The sequence below is a fragment of the Scyliorhinus canicula genome, chromosome 10 (assembly GCF_902713615.1).
Source record: "Scyliorhinus canicula chromosome 10, sScyCan1.1, whole genome shotgun sequence".
NCBI lineage: Eukaryota > Metazoa > Chordata > Chondrichthyes > Carcharhiniformes > Scyliorhinidae > Scyliorhinus > Scyliorhinus canicula.
In genome coordinates, this window is record NC_052155.1 from 80,820,199 (window position 1) to 80,838,259 (window position 18,061).

Consider the following 18,061-nt stretch of genomic DNA (forward strand, 5'->3'; position numbering starts at 1 on the left):
GCAGCGGGCAGAACAGGGCAGCACCACGCCAACTAGGACACCCGAGCAGCAGCCGGGCCCATCCAGGCCCGGCCCGCCCCAGAAGACAGCCGCTAACAGGGACCCAGGTCGCTGGGCGGGAATCACAGCAGGTCGCCTCCACTCCTGCTGTACATTCTGGGGATCCACTCAGATGTAGCTTTAGGGCCCGTAAGGCCAGAAGGTTAGACACCAATTAAGTCGGCACGGGTGCAGGGCCCAATTTAGCTGTTGGGGCTAGGGCACAGATCTGTAAATATTTGTGCACATTAAACATCTGTTCACAGTGTTACTACAAAGTACTTGCCAGATAGGTGCGAGGGGCGAACACGCCTGGGCTGGCCAGAGAGAGGGTGCAGGAAGTGGGGAAATGGGCGGACATTTTGGGTGGCCTCGGCTCCCCCCCGCCCTGACCATACCACCACCGTAACCCCAGGGATCCGATGGGACTGTGTGATGGAATGACCAGCTCGCATACAGGGATCATTGCCTCGGCCTTTGACAAAGGTCATTTGGTTCAACTCATTAGCTCTTTTCTCTCCCTACAGATGCTGCCAGGCCTGCCGAGATTTTCCAGCATCCACAGTAATTTACTTTCATTTATAAAGATGGCCATGCCTTCAGCCCTATGATGTTCTGGAGTTCCCTCCCTAAACCTTTACATCTCTCTAGCACTCTCTCCTCCTTTAAGATACTTCTTTATATCCACCTCTTAGATAAAGCTCAGTCACCACAATTAATATCTCCTGTGGTTCTGTATCCATTTTATATGATTACACTTCTGTGGGTACCTTGGCATGTTTTTCAACATAAAAGTGACAATGTAAATACAAGTTATTATTATTGTTAATATGGATGTTTTGAAGGCAAAATTGGCAAACAAGTGTTCCATCTCCTAGTTTTCATTTTGATGAAAGCAAAAAGTCATCCAAAAAGGTCTATGTGGAGTTAATTCAAGCCAAAAGGTCAGAATAGAAGACTATTTTCAATCCTCATGAAAAAGATTTTGACCATTCATATGATCACGGTATCAGTGGGTTCAAATGGTGCATGTGCAATTTCATTTATACTATATTTAGTCAGACTGCCGATATTTATCAAAAATATATCCATCATACTTAAATAAAGACACACATGCTGAAAACAGAGTTTTTAAATACCTCTGGATAGAAGCATATATCTGTAAACACCGCAGTGGAGTTGAAGGTCTGATTCATTACAGTTGTCGATTTATCTGAATCACACCAAAACTGAAAAAGAAGCTCAAAGTGTTAGGTCGGATATATTTAATAGTTAAATTCACAACTCCTACATCTAGTAATTTTAAAATGGATCTGATCTAAATATTTAGGGAAGATATACAGCAGTCAAAACACACCTTTAAATAGCAGTCCACTAAATTACAGGTGTGCATTTTAACCTCTCAAATAGGCATTATTCAGTGATTATCTGCTAACTGTATGGATAAAAGTAATGCCTACTGAATATCTAAAGCAGCACACTTCATTACAAACATTTACTTTTTAATTTCCACATAATAATGACCAAATGGAAGAATTTGGAATACATGGTATGAAATTTTCCAAATAAACAATCGGAGGGTGTAGTTAACAATATAGAATGATGGGGCCGGTCTTTTCTCTAACGGCTCCATCTATGCAACTGTGAATTTTGCTGGAACTTTAACTTAAAACCTGTTTACATAGAGTTTACATCCCATTTCTAACAGAGTTACAACAGTGGAGGAAGAGCCATTCTGAGGAAATTCCCATCCCTAATCTTACTAGTCTTTGGTAGCAGGATAGGCTCAAGGAACCGGAGCATTTTGTAATTGGAAAAGTATGGACAATGAGGGGCAATAACAGCTCTTTAAAACGATGACGGGAATATACTGTTCAGATTGTTATGTTGTTTGAGCTACGTAGGGAAGAGAAAATTAGGGGTCATAAGAATACAGTGTAGGTTAGTTGCCGGTAAGTGCTTTTTCTTGATTTCCAGAATAAGTTGCCACTATCTGCGGTGGGTGTGGATTGCTACAGATCTTCAAAAAGATTCTGGATACATGTGGAAAATATTCTGAGCTGTAGAAGATAAGTGAGGTGAGAAGTCATTAACAATATTAGTTACTACAATGTCCTGGAGAGCTGCTTCGTCACCTTGGTGGTCAGAGAGGAATTTCTCAGATTATTTTTTTCCCTAAATTCTCCTCAGGTTTTCATTCTCATCTTTTTATCTTGTCTCCCAGCAGAGGATATGGCCTTGACGATGTTATGTTTGAGATATTTTCTCATGAAAGTCTCATGGAGTCTACAAGTTTAACCTCAAAGTTTATTATTATTTATAGTTGGAATTAATTAGTAGGAATACTGGTATATTTACTAATGAAAGAGTTGGTTTTAAGTCTTATTTTGTTGTTTGTGACGAATAGCTTAATGTTCTTCTGAAATTTTGATGGTAAGCTTGAATTTTTCTGCCTTTATAAGCATGTGTTTTAGTTTTTTGAGTGTTAACGTATATAATTAGGAAATCATTGGACCTGTATTTCTATGAAGTTTGGGAACTAGATTGCAGTATGTTCAATCGGACTTTCAATACTTAGAAAGATATGCCCAATAGCCTTCATCTTAATCCTGTATTAAAGTCACTTTAGACATACCTCAACAAAAACAGCATAATAACAACTAAATACGTACTATATTTATTATAGCACCAAGAAAGTTTATCATAATGGAGGCAAATATGATGACATTCCTTGCGAAATGCGTTTCGTTGATCCAGCAGCATGTCTTCCGAAGCACTAAAGGCAGGCATTTATAATCCTCTGCAGTAGTGAATAGTACCAGTGCAGCATGCAACATGATCAGAATGGTAAATTGGATCACCATTGGCACTGTTCTAAAGAGAAAACATAGGAAGGTGATTTTGCTTAACCGTATACAGTCACTCGATGTAACATTGCATTTGAAAAAAACATAAGAATCAAAGCTATTTGAAGTGTACTTGTCTGGTCAGACACTGAAACAGGAAAGGCTGAATTTTCACTACATGGGTTTAAAAAAATATATATTTATATTCTCCTCCTTTTCACATTTTCATCAAATTTACACCCACCAACAAATAATCAACAATAACGAATATAATGGCAATCCCCTGCACGACACGGGTTTTTCACTGGTGGAAAGAAAGTGAAATACTGGGGCCAGTTTTCACATCCTCACCAGGTGGTAAAGGCTACTAGAGTCCAAAACCCAGGAGGTTGATACTATTGTTATTTTGTTTGTGGGCTTCGCGTAGGTGATCCTAGATTCTTGCCTGTTTAAGGCAAGAATATACTTGTAACTTGTAATTCCAGATACCATATAATGCTGATGTTCCAGAACCCCCCCCCCCCCCCCCCCCCCCACACACACACACTTTAAGCTATTCCTTCAGCCTCAACTCTATGTTGGAATCACAATCTATCCCTACCCAAGTTATTGAGTTACCTTTGAGCACTAGTTCAGTGCTTGCAACACACCATGCATATTCAAATGAGGTCTAACCACAGGATGGCTTCAGGTTCTTGGCAAAGACACTAGCCTGCCTGATGTCCACCCAAAGTTAAAATTGGCTCTCCCATTTTCATCTTTCAATAATACCAACACAATCACAATACTCAAATGGCTACTGAACAGACCGTGCATTCAGGTTGCTAGTTTACATTGAATATTGGATGAGCTGGACATTTGAGCAACTAAATGAATCAATAATTTGAAAATCAGATGGTTTCTGTAACATGTGGGCAAACTGATCAGTCAAATTTGTACCCATTTGATGGAAGATAAAAATTTACCCCATTTGTAGCCCTCTTACTGTTAGTGCAGAATCTTACTGTTAGTGCAGAATCTTACTGTTAGTGCAGAATCTTACTGTTAGTGCAGAATCTTACTGTTAGTGCAGAATCTTACTGTTAGTGCAGAATCTTACAATGTGCTCAGCTCCCTTTCCTTGGTACAGAACCAAATGCTATCACCAAATGTTTGAACTATTTTTAAGTAATTGTCCACCAATGTTTCAAGATAATTGACAAGCTGCCAGTTAGCAGAATACGAATAATGTGAAAGGGAACAAGTGTACTCAAATGAAAACCACTGCACAGCTATTGATCCTGTTTCTCCAGAGACCTGAGATTTAGCTTGTGTTAATGAATCTTTGGTGTGTGCTTATTTTAATGTTATTATTGTCTTGCAAACTCTATGTCCTCTTCATAGTGTTTGCATCATCCTTTTAATATGAAGGGGGGGGGGGGGGGCATTGAATCTTTCAGGATACTGTGAGGCCTAAATAGAGTGGACGTGGAGAGGATGTTTCTACTAGTAGGAAAAACTGGAATCCAAGGCCACAGTCTCAGACTGAAGGGACGATTCTTTAAAACAGAGATGAGGAGGAATTTCTTCAGCCAGAGGGTGGTGAATCTGTGGAACTCTTTGCCGCAAAAGGCTGTGGAGGTCAAATCACTGAATGTCTTTAAGACAGAGATAGATAGGTTCTTGATTAATAAGGGGATCTGGGGTTATGGGGAGAAGGCAAGAGAATGGGGATGAGAAACATATCAGCCATGATTGAAGGGCGGAGCAGACACAATGGGCTGAATGGTGTAATTCTGCTCCTATGTCTTATGGTCTTAATATAGCATTCAAATACATCATAATACAGCCAGTGGTTTAGGACGGTGGATAATGAGGCCTGTAGCAGGTGTGCCAATCAAGAAAACCTCTATATCTTGGATGGTATACAAAATAGGTCTACAAAATTATGAGAGGCATAGACAGGGTGGATAGTCCGAGGCTTTTTTCCAAGGGTTGAAGTGTCAATTACAGGAGAGCACAGCTTCAAGGTGAAAGGAGAAAGTTTAAGAGAGATGTGCGGGGTACGTTTTTCATGCTGTGAGTGGTGGGTGCCTGGAACACGCTGCCAGAGGATGTATTGGAAGGATGCACATTAGCAACATTGCAGAGGCATCTGGATGGTAAATGAATTGGGAGGAAATAGAGGGATACAGACCGAGTAAGGGCATAAGGCTTTATTTTTAGATACAGCATCATGATCGGCACAGGCTTGGAGGGCCAAAGGGCCTGTTCCTGTGCTGTACTATTCTTTGTTGGTACTGAGCTTCCCAAATCTTGTTGCAGTTTCAACCATCAAAGCCAAGGTGCCCAGGTGGTACTGGCAGGGGCATTGCCAGGTTGGCACTGCCAAGGTGCAAAGCTGGAATTTTGTGCACCTGCGCGATCGGGCCGGGGGTGCCTTTGGCGGGGGGAGTGGTGCGGGACAGGGATGGGACCCCCTCTTAGTGCTTTCGGGCTGGGCGGTGGTTGGGAATCACTTTGGGGGCCTCATTTTTAAATGCCATTCCGATCTCATGCTGCACTGGGGATTTCCTGCGAGTGGAGCTCCTCAGTGAACAAAATGGGGCGATGAGCGGCCTCAGCTGTGCATTCCCCATTGAGCACCTTATTCAATGGGGCTTGTGTTGCATAGCCATGTGCTTCTCGGCACTGCGAGCACCAGGAAACACATGGATAAACGTGCGTGCTACTATTATTGCCGTCTTGATCTTATAGGCAGAAATTTGAGTAGGAGACTTTAACTATTCCAATATCAACTGGCATTCAAACAATATAAGGGGAACTCAGGGATAAAAATTCATGCAGGGTGCCCAGGAACACAGTCTCTCCAGGTGCCCCTTCTCCTCAACATGTCAGTGAGGTGCCATCGCATACCGATGAGGAGGAGGAGATGGACCAACCAAGAATCCTGGGGGCTTCGTCCCAGAAAACTCCAAGGGTGCACTGCCACTTTACCTCCCCTCTGCTAGTGACCCTATTGCTTCGAGCAGTTGAGGCAGAGGAGGGTGCACCTGAACAGGGGACCTTTATCAGGCCGGAGCCCTCTAGGTCTCGGGCCACCATCCGAAGTTATCACAGTGAATAGGGCATAGCAGTCAGCAGGCTGCCTCCACCTCAGCTGTGGTTGTTGGGGCTGCACCTGGGCATAGCAGTAGAGAAAGAAAGATAAAGGAGTTTTGAAAGCACATAGGTGGCACCAGTCTATAATCTTGTCGCTCTTGTAAAGACATGTTTGCATGCCCTCCTTGGAAGTTTTCTTGATTCTCATCTTACTTCTATTTGCTTCAGTAGTCGTGGGTATTTAAGGGCTTGGAACCTGGTCTCCCAGCAGATGCTGATAATGTTCTCCAAGAGTCACTTCTCTCACATTATCAGCATTGTGATTACTGAATATTCCAACATGTGGATGCTTAAGCACTGTCCATCAGTTTCTGAGTTTATGGCCTGTGTCTACATCTTGCATGCTGGGCCTCATAAGGTTATGAGCTCTGAAATGTCTGCATAGAGTGTGTAGCAAGGCTAGTACATCTCCTGCTGCTGTTACATCGATGTGGGTGGATGTAAAGAATCCTCAAGGCAAGTTAAACAGGAGAGTTAAACGGGTTATATGAGTGGCAAGGAATACTGTAAATGTAATGTAAGGGTTATAATAAAGAAGCTCTGTACTGTGGTATGAAGGATAGAAAATGAGGGACATCTCTAGATGTTAGGAAAATGATGAGGTGTGCATCCAATCATTCTGACTGTCCCTGTTCAAATGTAAAATTGCACTACCATGCAGGCGAAGGCTGAAAGAAAGGAACAACAGGAAAGCTGGCTTTGAATACAAGAGGAATCGAGTATTGGACTAAAGAGATGTGTGTGCAGTTGACTGCAGCCATTGTGACACCTCACATTTAAAATTGTTTGCTCTGCACGTTTCCTTATCAAGTGTAGGAACAGAACCTACACAGAAAAGTTTGCAACTTCAGTGCATCGAACTTCATTAAAAGACAAGGGTATTAACTAACCCATGAGGTGAGATCAAGTAGAATGTGTAAGTGAGGCATAGGACTGAGAGGTGTTCCATGTGAAGCATCAAAGGTTTGACAGAGATCTGCAGAGCCCATGCAGGGTAAAATAATATCCACTCCTATATCATGAGATTCAGACAGGCAGTGATTGACACACAGGATAACCAATGAACACACATGACACAGAACAACCAATCACCAGACAGGACATCCCACTATAAAGCCCACAGGGCATTAAGGCTCTCCTTCTCTCACAGGACACGGCGAGGGAGATAGTCACAGTGCACAGGCCAATGAACATCATCACCATGTGATAGAGAGCTAGCCTGGTCAAGCCAGTAGGAGGTTATCAGTTAGGTTAATAGAGTGTCAACCCACAGCAGATTATGTACAGCAATCAACAGGTTCAATAAAACAGTGTTGGACCATCTCCTGTGTCGGAAGCCTGTTTCTCGTTTTACTGCATCCAGTTGCAGTCGATGTTAGACCAACACAGATAACACGTCACAGGGAAGATGTTTAACTTGACTCGGGTGTCCAGAATAACAGAACACAGTCTCTCAGCAATACCAAGGCCATCTAGGACTGGGATAACAACAGAACGTGCTGGATAAACTCAGCAGGTCTGGCAGTTCTGCGGAGAGAGAAACAGAGTTAACATTTTGAATTAATGTATTGGATTCAAAATGTTAATTCTACTTCTCTCCACAGATATTACCAAACCTATTGAGTTTTCCAGCACTTTCTATTTTTATTTCATATCCTCAGCATCTTCAGTATTTTAAATTAATTTTAATATAGGACTGAGATTTGTAGGACTCTATACAATTGGAGGGCGGTGAGTGGTTGGACCTCCACACTCCAGAGTACAGTTGAGGTACGAGCTTTGAGTGGATTCCAACGTTACTTTGATAATTTTCAGGATGATAAAGATGTGAAGGGATATGGGATTACTGAGGTGTTTAGTGACCGGGGACCAGTTATGAGAACATCAGTGATCCAGATGCATGGGTGAGCTACTCATGGGCCATGATGTCTCCCAATGTTGTTGTTCCCTGTGCACCCAGGTTTCTGGTTCTGCCTCAAAGAGTCCACTGCAAGGTTCACAACTCATTGGGAGCAGGTGTGAGGGTAACGTGAGTGCACCTTTGCCAAGACAAGAGGTCAGTTTGCTTTCCATTTGTCCATGCGTTCAGGCTTTGTGAGGGCATGGGCAAAAAATCATTTCTACATACATGCCAGAGGTGGCAGGAGAGCAGAGTAGTGTGCTGGTTCTAATGTGCAGATTTAGTGCAAGGGGTCTGTTTATCAGCACAGTTTGGCACATGGAAAGCATCACACCACCAGCAGGGCTGAAGCTAAGTGGTGCAACTTATTTCAGTTGACATAAATCAAGATACTTGAGAGTAAATTTTAATGTGTGTCACAAACAAGATTTAGCACAGTGGGCTAAATAGCCGGCTTGCAATGTGGAACAATGCCAGCAGTGCGGGTTCAATTCCAAAAATTGGTGGAGTTGCGGATAGGGAAGAGGATTGTCAGAGGATACAGCAGGATATAAACTGGCTGGAGTCTTGGACGGAGAAATGGCAGATGGAGTTCAATCCGGACAAGTGTGAGGTAATGCACTTTGGAAGGTCCAATGCATGTAGGAATTACACAGTAAATGGTAGAACTCTTGCGAGTATTGACAGGCAGAGGGAACTGGGCGCGCATGTCCACCGATCACTGAAAGTGGCAACACATGTGGAAAAGGTGATCAAGAAGGCATACGGCATGCTGACCTTCATCGGTCGGGGCATTGAATATAAAATTTGGCAAGTCATGTTGTAGCTGCAAAGACCTTAGTTAGGCCTCATTTGGAATATTATGTACTGTTCTGGTTGCCACACTACCAGAAGGATGTGGGTGCTTTGGAGAGGGTACATAAGTGGTTTACTAGGATGTTGCCTGGTATGGAGGACATTAGCTATGAGGAGAGGTCAGATAAACTCGGTCTGTTCTCACTGGAATGACGGAGGTTGAGAGGCGACCTGATAGAGGTCTACAAGATTATGAGTGGCATGGACAGAGTGGATAGTCAGATGCTCTTTCCTCGGGTAGGAGAGTCAAGTACTAGGGGACATAGGTTTAAAGTGTGTGGGAAAAAGTTTAGAACAGATGTGCGAGGCATGATTTTTACACAGAGAGTGTTAAATATATGGAACACGCTGCCTGGGGAGGTGATGGGAGGAGATATGATAGTGGCATTTAAGGGGCATCGAGACAAAAATATGAAGAGGGTGGGAATGGAAGGATATGGACTCTGTAAGTGCAGACGGTTTTAGTTTAGGCAGGTACCATGGTCGACGCAGGCCTGTTCCTGTGCTGTATTGTTCTTTGTCCCAATTCCTGCAACTTTGGGATCCAAACAGAATTGAACAAATTGGTTCTCTCTCTTGAAGAGGGCATCTGTCACCTCCTGGACTCACTTGTTTGTCACTGACTGGTAGATGCCGCACAGGTTCCCAGTGGAGCTCTGGAAGGAGCTCTGGCAAAGACGTTTAGGGCAGCTGTGACCCTCTATGCCACCAGCCTGGGATTGGCTGCAAGTCCTTGTGAACCTAGCTCTTCATGGAGCAGCTGGTGGTCAGGGACAGGGCGTTGAATAGCATGCCAATTTCAACACTGCAGCCAGCAAGAAACACCCTGCCAAACATGCCCGACTTGGAAATTCTTCGGCTGAATCACACCCATTGTGCATTGACCAGGGTGATGACAGCCATGTATGCAAACTCTCCCTCAGACAACAACCAGCTTGCCTCAACTACCGTCTAGACTCTGTAGAGAGATCATTGCCATGGCATCATAGAAAAATTTACTATATAAGCTGTTGTCAACCATGACCATTTACCTGGGAAGAAGGGGATTTAGAGTCAGGACCTTATTGCGGTCCATCACCTGTGCCCCTCACAGGCATCCACCTTTCCCTTTGAACCGTCTCTCTGACAGCAGCACAGTCTATGACAGCTCCACACCTTGGGGTGTTCTCAAAGGAATGTGATCCATTACTCATGGAGCAATGCCGGTTTATTGGGCCATGGAACCTCGAGAGGTGAACTAATCTGAACCTGGTTTTCCATTAAGTATTAACTCCTCCCTATAAAAAGACTTCTCCCAAGAAACTTCTAGCCTCCCACCAAGATCCCCCCATCCCACTTACACAATTATTGCATTGTCATTTCTCTCCCTTCTGTAACTCTTCAAACTCCCCCCCCCTGTAGTTTAGACCCTATTGTTATCTATGGGGAGATTCCAGCTCACTCCCCCAACCCATAACTGATGACGTGCCCATGCCCTCCCTGATTCCCCCAGTTTTCAAGGCTAGTTATACCCTAGTCGTTCCACGATCCTGCCTATGAGACCATCTACCACTACCTGCACATGACCCGAGCATTTCCACCCTACCTTATCCAACTTGCACCTCTGACTGTGACTGCACTCTCTGCCTCCCAGTATTCTAGGACCAAACACTTGAGATCACCGACCCCGTCTCTCCACGGCATTCAATGCCCATCCATTGCCTTACAACGGGATGTGTAACATGCCTAACCTTCTAACAAGCCCCAGGCAGTCTGGCTTCCTTCTCTGAACACTCTCCAAAACATTCCTGGATAGTCTGATTTCATTCCCCAGATACTCTCCACCCTTTCCCACTGATTTTGCCTCCCCTGTCCAGCCTCCACTCCACCCATCCCCACTTACCCTGCTTCTCTTATCCAACCTCCACTCTAATCTTTAGGGGGTTGGTTAGATTAGTTGGCTGGATGGCTAGTTCATGTTGCGGAGTGACGGCAACAGCGCGGGTTCAATTCCTGGCTGAGGTTAGCCATGTTGGCACCACCTCCTCAAACTTTCCCTCGCCTGAGATGTGGTGACCTTCAGGTTAAATCACCACCAGTCAGCTCACTCACAAAAGAGAGAGCAGTCTCAGGTCCTTGGAGCCTATGGCGACTTTAACTCACTCCAAAGTCCAGAAGTCGACCTCGCCAAGTGCACGCCTTTTATCATAGAATTTACAGTGCAGAAGGAGGCCATTCGGCCCATCGAGTCTGCACCGGCTCTTGGAAAGAGCACCCAAGTCACGTCTCCACCCTATTCCCGTAACCCAGTTACCTCACTTAGCCTTTTTGAACACTAAGAGCAATTTAGCAAGGCCAATCCACCTAACCTGCACATCTCTGGACTGTGGGAGGAAACCCACGCAGACACAGGGAGAACGTACAGACTCCACACACATAGTGACCCAAGCCAGGAATTGCACCTGGAGCTGTGAAGCAACTGTGCTAACCACTGTGCTGCCCGATATGCAGTTGTAAGTTGAAACGTACAAATTTTGCGCGAGCGAAGAACTTAATTTGGAGTGAGCACTTAATTTTGGTGAACTGGTCTTTTAATAAGCATGAATGTCCTGCTAATGCTGACATTGCTTGTGCCTTTAAGGTTCCGAGCTTAATTGTGAAAAATTCATCCAGCTGTCGGGAAACTGATTTTTGGCCACCTGCTAAATTAAGTTCCTACACCTGCCAAGCTTACTGCTGCAAGCGGGACTGAGGAATTCCAGTCAGTGATGATATAACTGATGCATTATGATTCTGGTTAATGGTGACAGTGAACATGTAGATCAATGGTCGTTGTCAATGATAGCATGATTGAAGGTCAGAGGGAGGTGGTTGGGCTCTCTCCTGCTTGAGAAGATGGGCACTGTGATGTGAATGCTGCCTGCCATGTCAGCCCATGGCTGAATGCTACTCAAGGCCCATTCTAGGTTGGAAAGCAATGCTGAATTATTGGAGGAATTATGAATGCAACTGAAAACTGTGGAATCGGTGATCAATCCAAATGTTGGTCAGGGTTGAGGATGCTTCCCGAGGTACTCCTGCAGTATTTATCAGGAGCTATGATGATTACTTCAGGAGAATTATGACTTTATGAAATATGTGAATCCAGAAGCGGAAGCATTTTCCCTTTGAACTCAGTTCCTTTGGGCACTATGGTTCTTCACATGGTTGAATGTTTTTTCCTGTTGAGGGCATCTCTCTCACGGTATTCAGCTCTTGCATTAACATCTGGATTAGGCTGGGATGAGATCTAGACATTAGCAGCCACCAGTGTCACAGCACAACTGTAACAGATTAATTTGGGGACTAGCTAGCCGAGCACAGCTCCTCGGCGGCACCATTGGAATGTTATTGGGAATCATAGCCTGCGCTATGGCCAATGCAGTTGCTTTTTACTGTCACATGGAATAGACCAAATTGACAGAACACTAGCACCTCTGATGGACAGGACCTCAAGAGAAAATTGAATTGGATTGTTCACTGGACAAATTGACTGAACATACTTGTAAAGACTTTAGCTTGGGCTTTAACACTCACATGTTGGGCTTCACGAAAGGAGGTGAACATGAAGCCTTCTCCTCTTGTTATTTAATGAGTTCTCCACAAGTATTCTTGACTGGATATGGTAGAGCTACTGAGCTCTGCAATGATCTGTTGGTTCTATAGCCATACCACATTGTATCAAGGATAAGGGGTGTTTAACCCTGGTTTTACCTCGTGCTTTGCCCATGGTATATTTATGTCATATTATTATTTAAACAGGCATTTCATTATATATTTTTTACACACATGTAAACTAGAATAATGTGCACTGTATTGCTGGTTTGCACAAATTCATGCTTACAGACCTGATCAGAATTGCAGTTTTGTTTTTTGTTGTCTCAATGCTTTGGAAGAGAATTGTTTTGTCAGTTTTACTAGACTGATGCCCCATTCTCCGCATCTTTAGGGGCCAAGCCCTCACATTGAGGGGCTAGGCCCGCACCGGAGCAGTTGGCACCACACCGACTGGCACCAAAACCGGCAACAACGGCTTTTGACGCCCGCCGCCCGCCGAAAGGCCTTCGCCGGTTCGCGCATGCGTTGCCGCTGACATCACTGACATCACCACCGGTGCATGAGCGCTGGGGGATTCTCTTCCGCCTCTGCCATGGTGGAGGCCGTGGCGGCGGCGGAAGAAAAAGAGTGCCCCCACGGCACTGGCCCGCCCGCCGATCAGTGGGCCCCGACTTTTTGCGGGTGGGAGAATTCTGGACATGGCGGGGGCGGGATTTTCGGCGGGCCCGGGCGATTCTCCGACCCTGCTGGGGGTCGGAGAACTTCGCCCCAGGTGTGAGAGTGTTACATGTTATGTAATACAAGTCTGCTGCTGGTGATCGCCCATAGCATCTTGAGGGGCAATTGCCATGGGTCTGGAATCACATATCGGCCAGATTGGGTAAGGATGGCAGATTTTCTTCCCTAAAGGGCATCAGTGAACCAAATGGGTTTTTGCGACAATGGTCATCATTGATCATTAGACTTTTAATTCCAGATTTTTATTGAATTCAAATTTTACCATCTGCAGTGGTGGGATTTGAACCTGAGACCCTAGAGTACTCTGGATTAATAGTCCAGCAACAATACCACCACGCCACCGCCTCTCTTGTCTACACTAGTTATCATATTGATAATAGATTGCTTCACTCTAATTTCTTTCTTATGTATCAGGATTTTTTTTGTTCTTCACTTTGTAATTGTCCCTTTTTTTGATATCTATCCTCCTTTCGTGAGATTTACCCGACTCGTTACACCCTTGCGAGGCGTAGCAATTTGGATCCAGCCCACAAAGGGTGGGATCAAGATTTGCATATTCAATTGAGTAGTTTGCCTCACTTGAATATGTCTACGCCGGATCTACCCGACACCTGGGATCAAATACCCTCATCTTGGAGACCCTGGCAGGGCACCGTTTCGCACCGGTCTCCACAAACATGGACCAGGTGGAATGGCACTGGGGGGGGGGAGGGGGGGTACCCAGGTGATCGGATCGGATCGGGGGGGGGGTACCCAGGCGATCGGAGGCCCCTGGGTGGTCAGACACTGGGCAGGGTGGTATCTTGGCACTGCTGATGCTACCTTGGCACTGCCAGCCTGGCATCCTGGAAGTGTCATCTGGGCACCCTGGCAGCGTCATCTAGATATCACTCTGGCACTACCAGGGTGCTCTGGTGGTACTGCCAGGCTGACGGGGCAGTGCCAGAGCCAAGGTGCCCCACTGGCACCTTGCCCATGCCAGGGATCGGTCCTGGGGATGTTCTGCCCTTATGAGGTTGGGTGCAATGGCTAGCTGAGCTCCTCAGTACAGGAAATTAAGTTAAGTGAGGCCTTGGCGGGGCTGTCCTCGCAGAGGCCCGAAAAAAGACCAGAGACTCGTTTAATATCGTGGTCATTCTCGGCGCTGCAGGACACCTCGCTAAACGCGCCCACAACAGGACTCGTTTTTTCCTCCGTTAAATCGCGCCGCTTATCAATATACAAGATTTGGCTTGAAAAAAATGTCAAATATATTTTGGCTACTGACTAACAATGAATAACAATGCTACTTGCCAAAAGCTATGAAATCTAAAATAAAAAGTTTCATTTTACACCATACCAAGCAGGAAGAAAACACACAATTCATGATTCAAGAGGGGATAGCAAGGTATATTTACCTTGATGTAGGAAGTAAACTTTGTATTGCTGTGATAAATATAAGAACAATAAAAGCACACACCAGATTTGACTTGAAAACTTCATCTCGCATCTGTGAATACTGGAAGAAAGAAGCACAAGACATTAACAGACTATGTGTTGCAGCTTCCACAGTGCTTTGCAGTGATTTATCTGTCTCTATGGGGGTTCTGGGAAATTAGCAAGATTATATCCAACCGGAAGGATGGGCTGCGTCAATTTAACAAAGAACAATACTAAATTTCTATTGATATTGTCAGGGTATTTTACAGAGAATTTTAAAAATTATCTGATAAGTAACCAAATCCAATCGAAGAACTATTAAAATAACCAGTCTTGATTAACATATTAAAATTACCTTTCTCTTGTAACTATCTTTTCTTTCACAGTTTTAATCATGTCTCTATTCATTTTATTAACCACTTTAAAACTAGTGTGAAAGGTATGCAATAATAGAAATGTTAACTTTTCAAATTTTAAATTTTGTGATGGAATCTTTTTCCCTTAAAGCTTTAGCTTTACATCTTTGCTTCCACTTAATGTATCCTCTTTGCTAAGGCTGCCAAAATGTGTATTTGTGGGCTAGCTACCTTTTCCTCCAGGCTGGAGTCTTTAAACATCAGTGAGAAAGGCTTGATATGCTCTCTTCTTAATTTATCCCCACTCCTTAAGTCGATGATATGTTCTATTCGCTTGTTAATTTCCTCAGGCCCAGACTGGACATGCAAAGCTTGTGCAAGGTGGTTTGGAAGCAGATTTATTGAATTTCTTGTTAGGGCAGCCAGAGTCTAGGGAAAGCACATGCAAACAGAATAAACCCCGCTAGACCTCTGTTCAATTGCATTAGAGTGAATAGTTAAAGGACATGTGACAAGGTGGCGATGATCTGTTACTAAAACAAGAATTTATTTTCACTACCAGCTCCCTGTTCTACAGGTATTGCATCCTTAACATTTTTGGATTAACCATTGTCTGCAATTTATCCTCCAAATCACAGAAACAACATACAATTTTGTCAAAGCTGCCTTTAGTGGGTGACGTTAATATTTCCGAGCTACTGCAAGAATTCAATGCCACTAATTTTATTTTCAAATATTTATTATCCAAATTTACAGACATCATTTATGCCAAACTTTAATGGCCGAATGAATACATTATGTTGCTTTGAAATGGTGAATAGTCTCTCAGAACTCAAAAGCATTAACGGTTAAAAGGCCAAAGTTCGGGGATGAGGTGGGTGGCAGGGGTTTATATAGTCTTACTGAAAAAGTAAAAATAAGTTGAAACGAAGGACCTTTATACATTTGGTTTAAATTATAGTTTGATTTGATGAAAATTACATATATATCAATCAGTCATATGGATTCAATGTTTTTCCTGCAGCTTACTAACCGAAGAAGGCAGTGACTGAAACACTAGAATATTGTAACAGTGGTCATTAACTATTTGCAGCTATGTTGCTCAATATATTTATAGAGGGTGAAATTGATCTTTGGTGAAAGTACATAATGGACCTCCATTTGACACCGCCTTCCATTCTCTTTTCCGTACTTAAGTCATTTTGTACTCTCTGGTTTGATTTCTTTCACATTGCTTTGCATTATTTGCAAAAAGGATGGTAAAGCTGACAGAGAGTACATTCACAATTCCAGATTAGAAAGGGAAATTAATGTCTGGCCCTCCGATCAAACAATGTGAAGCACACTTCTCCCCCCTCCCCATCCCTATCTTGATTCTTAAAGGTACTTTAATATCAAACTTTAATATCTTAATTAACTACCCAATTTTTCAGTCAATATTAACTTTGCTTTTTGAGTGGTGAAGAAAAGTGGCTTAAATTTTTTACTTTGAATAAATCTAAATGGTTACTACGCCATATTTTTACCAACAAGGAGTTAAAGCTTTGGGAATAGTCCATGTGGAGTTTGCACATTCTCCCCGTGTCTGCGTGGGTTTCGCCCCCACAACCCAAAAATGTGCAGAGTAGGTGGATTGGACACGCTAAATTGCCCCTTAATTGGAAAAAATAATTGGGTAATCTAAATTTATTTAAAAAAAAGCTTTGGGAATATACAGCCAATAGTCATGATCTCAATGGAGCATCAGGGAAAACAGATGTAACTAAAGCTATTAACAATTTAGCCTGCTTTAGATAGAAGTTTTGTTTATTTCATGGCTGAGGATAAAATGGACACACCAGCCGTTTAAATTAACTAGTAGAAAACCTTGTCAAATGACCTTTAAGCATGTTACAATGCTTAGCAAACGTGCACTTTACAAACTCAGTCAATGTCTTCAAACTAATCTGTGAAACATACACTAAAGATTGATGCTGCAATATCCCTTTTCATAGGTTTGTAGAAATGGTTTGTTGCTGAAATGTTTTTCAGTACCTAGGACAGAAGGACTCATCTACAATATATATAAATGTTGTTGCCATTTTAAAAGGCTAACATCTCAGTACATAATCATTTCATCTCTAGACCAGTTCCACTGGAGGTTATAGAAAGACCGTTGCCTTTGACTGCTGTGGGTAGTCCCTAAACGAGTCAAATTGAGACCCCAGTAGTCAGAAACTCACAGTATGGAAATAGTTTTAAATCTGGCGTTGATTTACTTTGATTTAGTAATCTTGCTCAGAAGCTGTAAGAACAGTGAGAGGGCATGGGAATGGAAATGTGACAATCCTGAAGCAAAAGACTGTCTGAATTTGGGACTGTGGCACAATACTAAATGGAAGGAGGAAGCTATGCAATGTAGCCATTTAGCCTGTGACCTTGCAGCATGATGTATCAAGTGCAAAGTTTCAGTCCCAAGCCACTAGATTGGGGAGCACAGAAATAAAAAATAGAATTAAAGCAACAGAAAACTTACCAAAGTGGAATAAAGCTCCAGTAGTGAAATTATTCGCGTTGCTCTCCATTTGATTATTGTGAATGTTTCTCAGCTGGTTCTTATCCTTCAGACAGATGCATTGTGTGACCACTTATTTAGGTTACCTGCATTTCTAGGATATTGTTTTCCTGCTATGGACTATGGTTAAGTGACACAACAGCTCCTGTGTAAAGTCAGAACGACATCACTTTAATCACTTAAATAAGAATAAATCCATGGGGCAGGGATTCCACAGGAGATAGAAGTCCACTGTGTTATAAAATGCCATGTAACAGGCAATTCACAGTTCATAAGTAGGACAATTTCTCATGTCAAACCCAAATCAGTAAGATGAAAGGAAAATGTGATCTGGCAGTCCCAACTATCAGTTTATTTTAATAAAAAAGAATGAGAAGAATTTCCAGTGTGTATGGAATACCGTGACCAAAAGAGTACTACATAGCTGAGAAATATTCACAGCAATTGTAAAGGAGAGAACTACTTCACCCCAGGGATGCAAGTTTTTTTTTCAGAAAATGTATGAGCAAGAAATCTACGTAATCAAATAAGGGTTTTATACAGTGATTTTCATAAACCACTTTGCAAACAGCAACAAAATGAGATAATGCAGTTATTTACATTGTTAAAGAACATTTTAAAATGAAATATAATGCCT

General features: G+C 43.2%; 1 protein-coding gene across 3 annotated transcripts in view; it reads right to left on the reverse strand.

The window, feature by feature from the left end:
• adcy8 (adenylate cyclase 8 (brain)) overlaps positions 1 to 18,061 on the reverse strand; it is a 137,516-nt gene that overhangs the window by 48,160 nt on the left and 71,295 nt on the right. For 2 of the 3 annotated variants that reach the window (XM_038809229.1, XM_038809231.1), the window contains exons 8-11: positions 15,102 to 15,299; positions 14,493 to 14,593; positions 2,712 to 2,913; positions 1,179 to 1,268 (exon numbers count right to left, since the gene is read on the reverse strand). In XM_038809229.1, coding sequence (XP_038665157.1) covers positions 1,179 to 1,268; positions 2,712 to 2,913; positions 14,493 to 14,593; positions 15,102 to 15,299 — 591 coding nt within the window. The remainder of the gene's footprint in view (positions 1 to 1,178; positions 1,269 to 2,711; positions 2,914 to 14,492; positions 14,594 to 15,101; positions 15,300 to 18,061) is intronic. The other variant, XM_038809230.1, reaches the window with a different exon arrangement.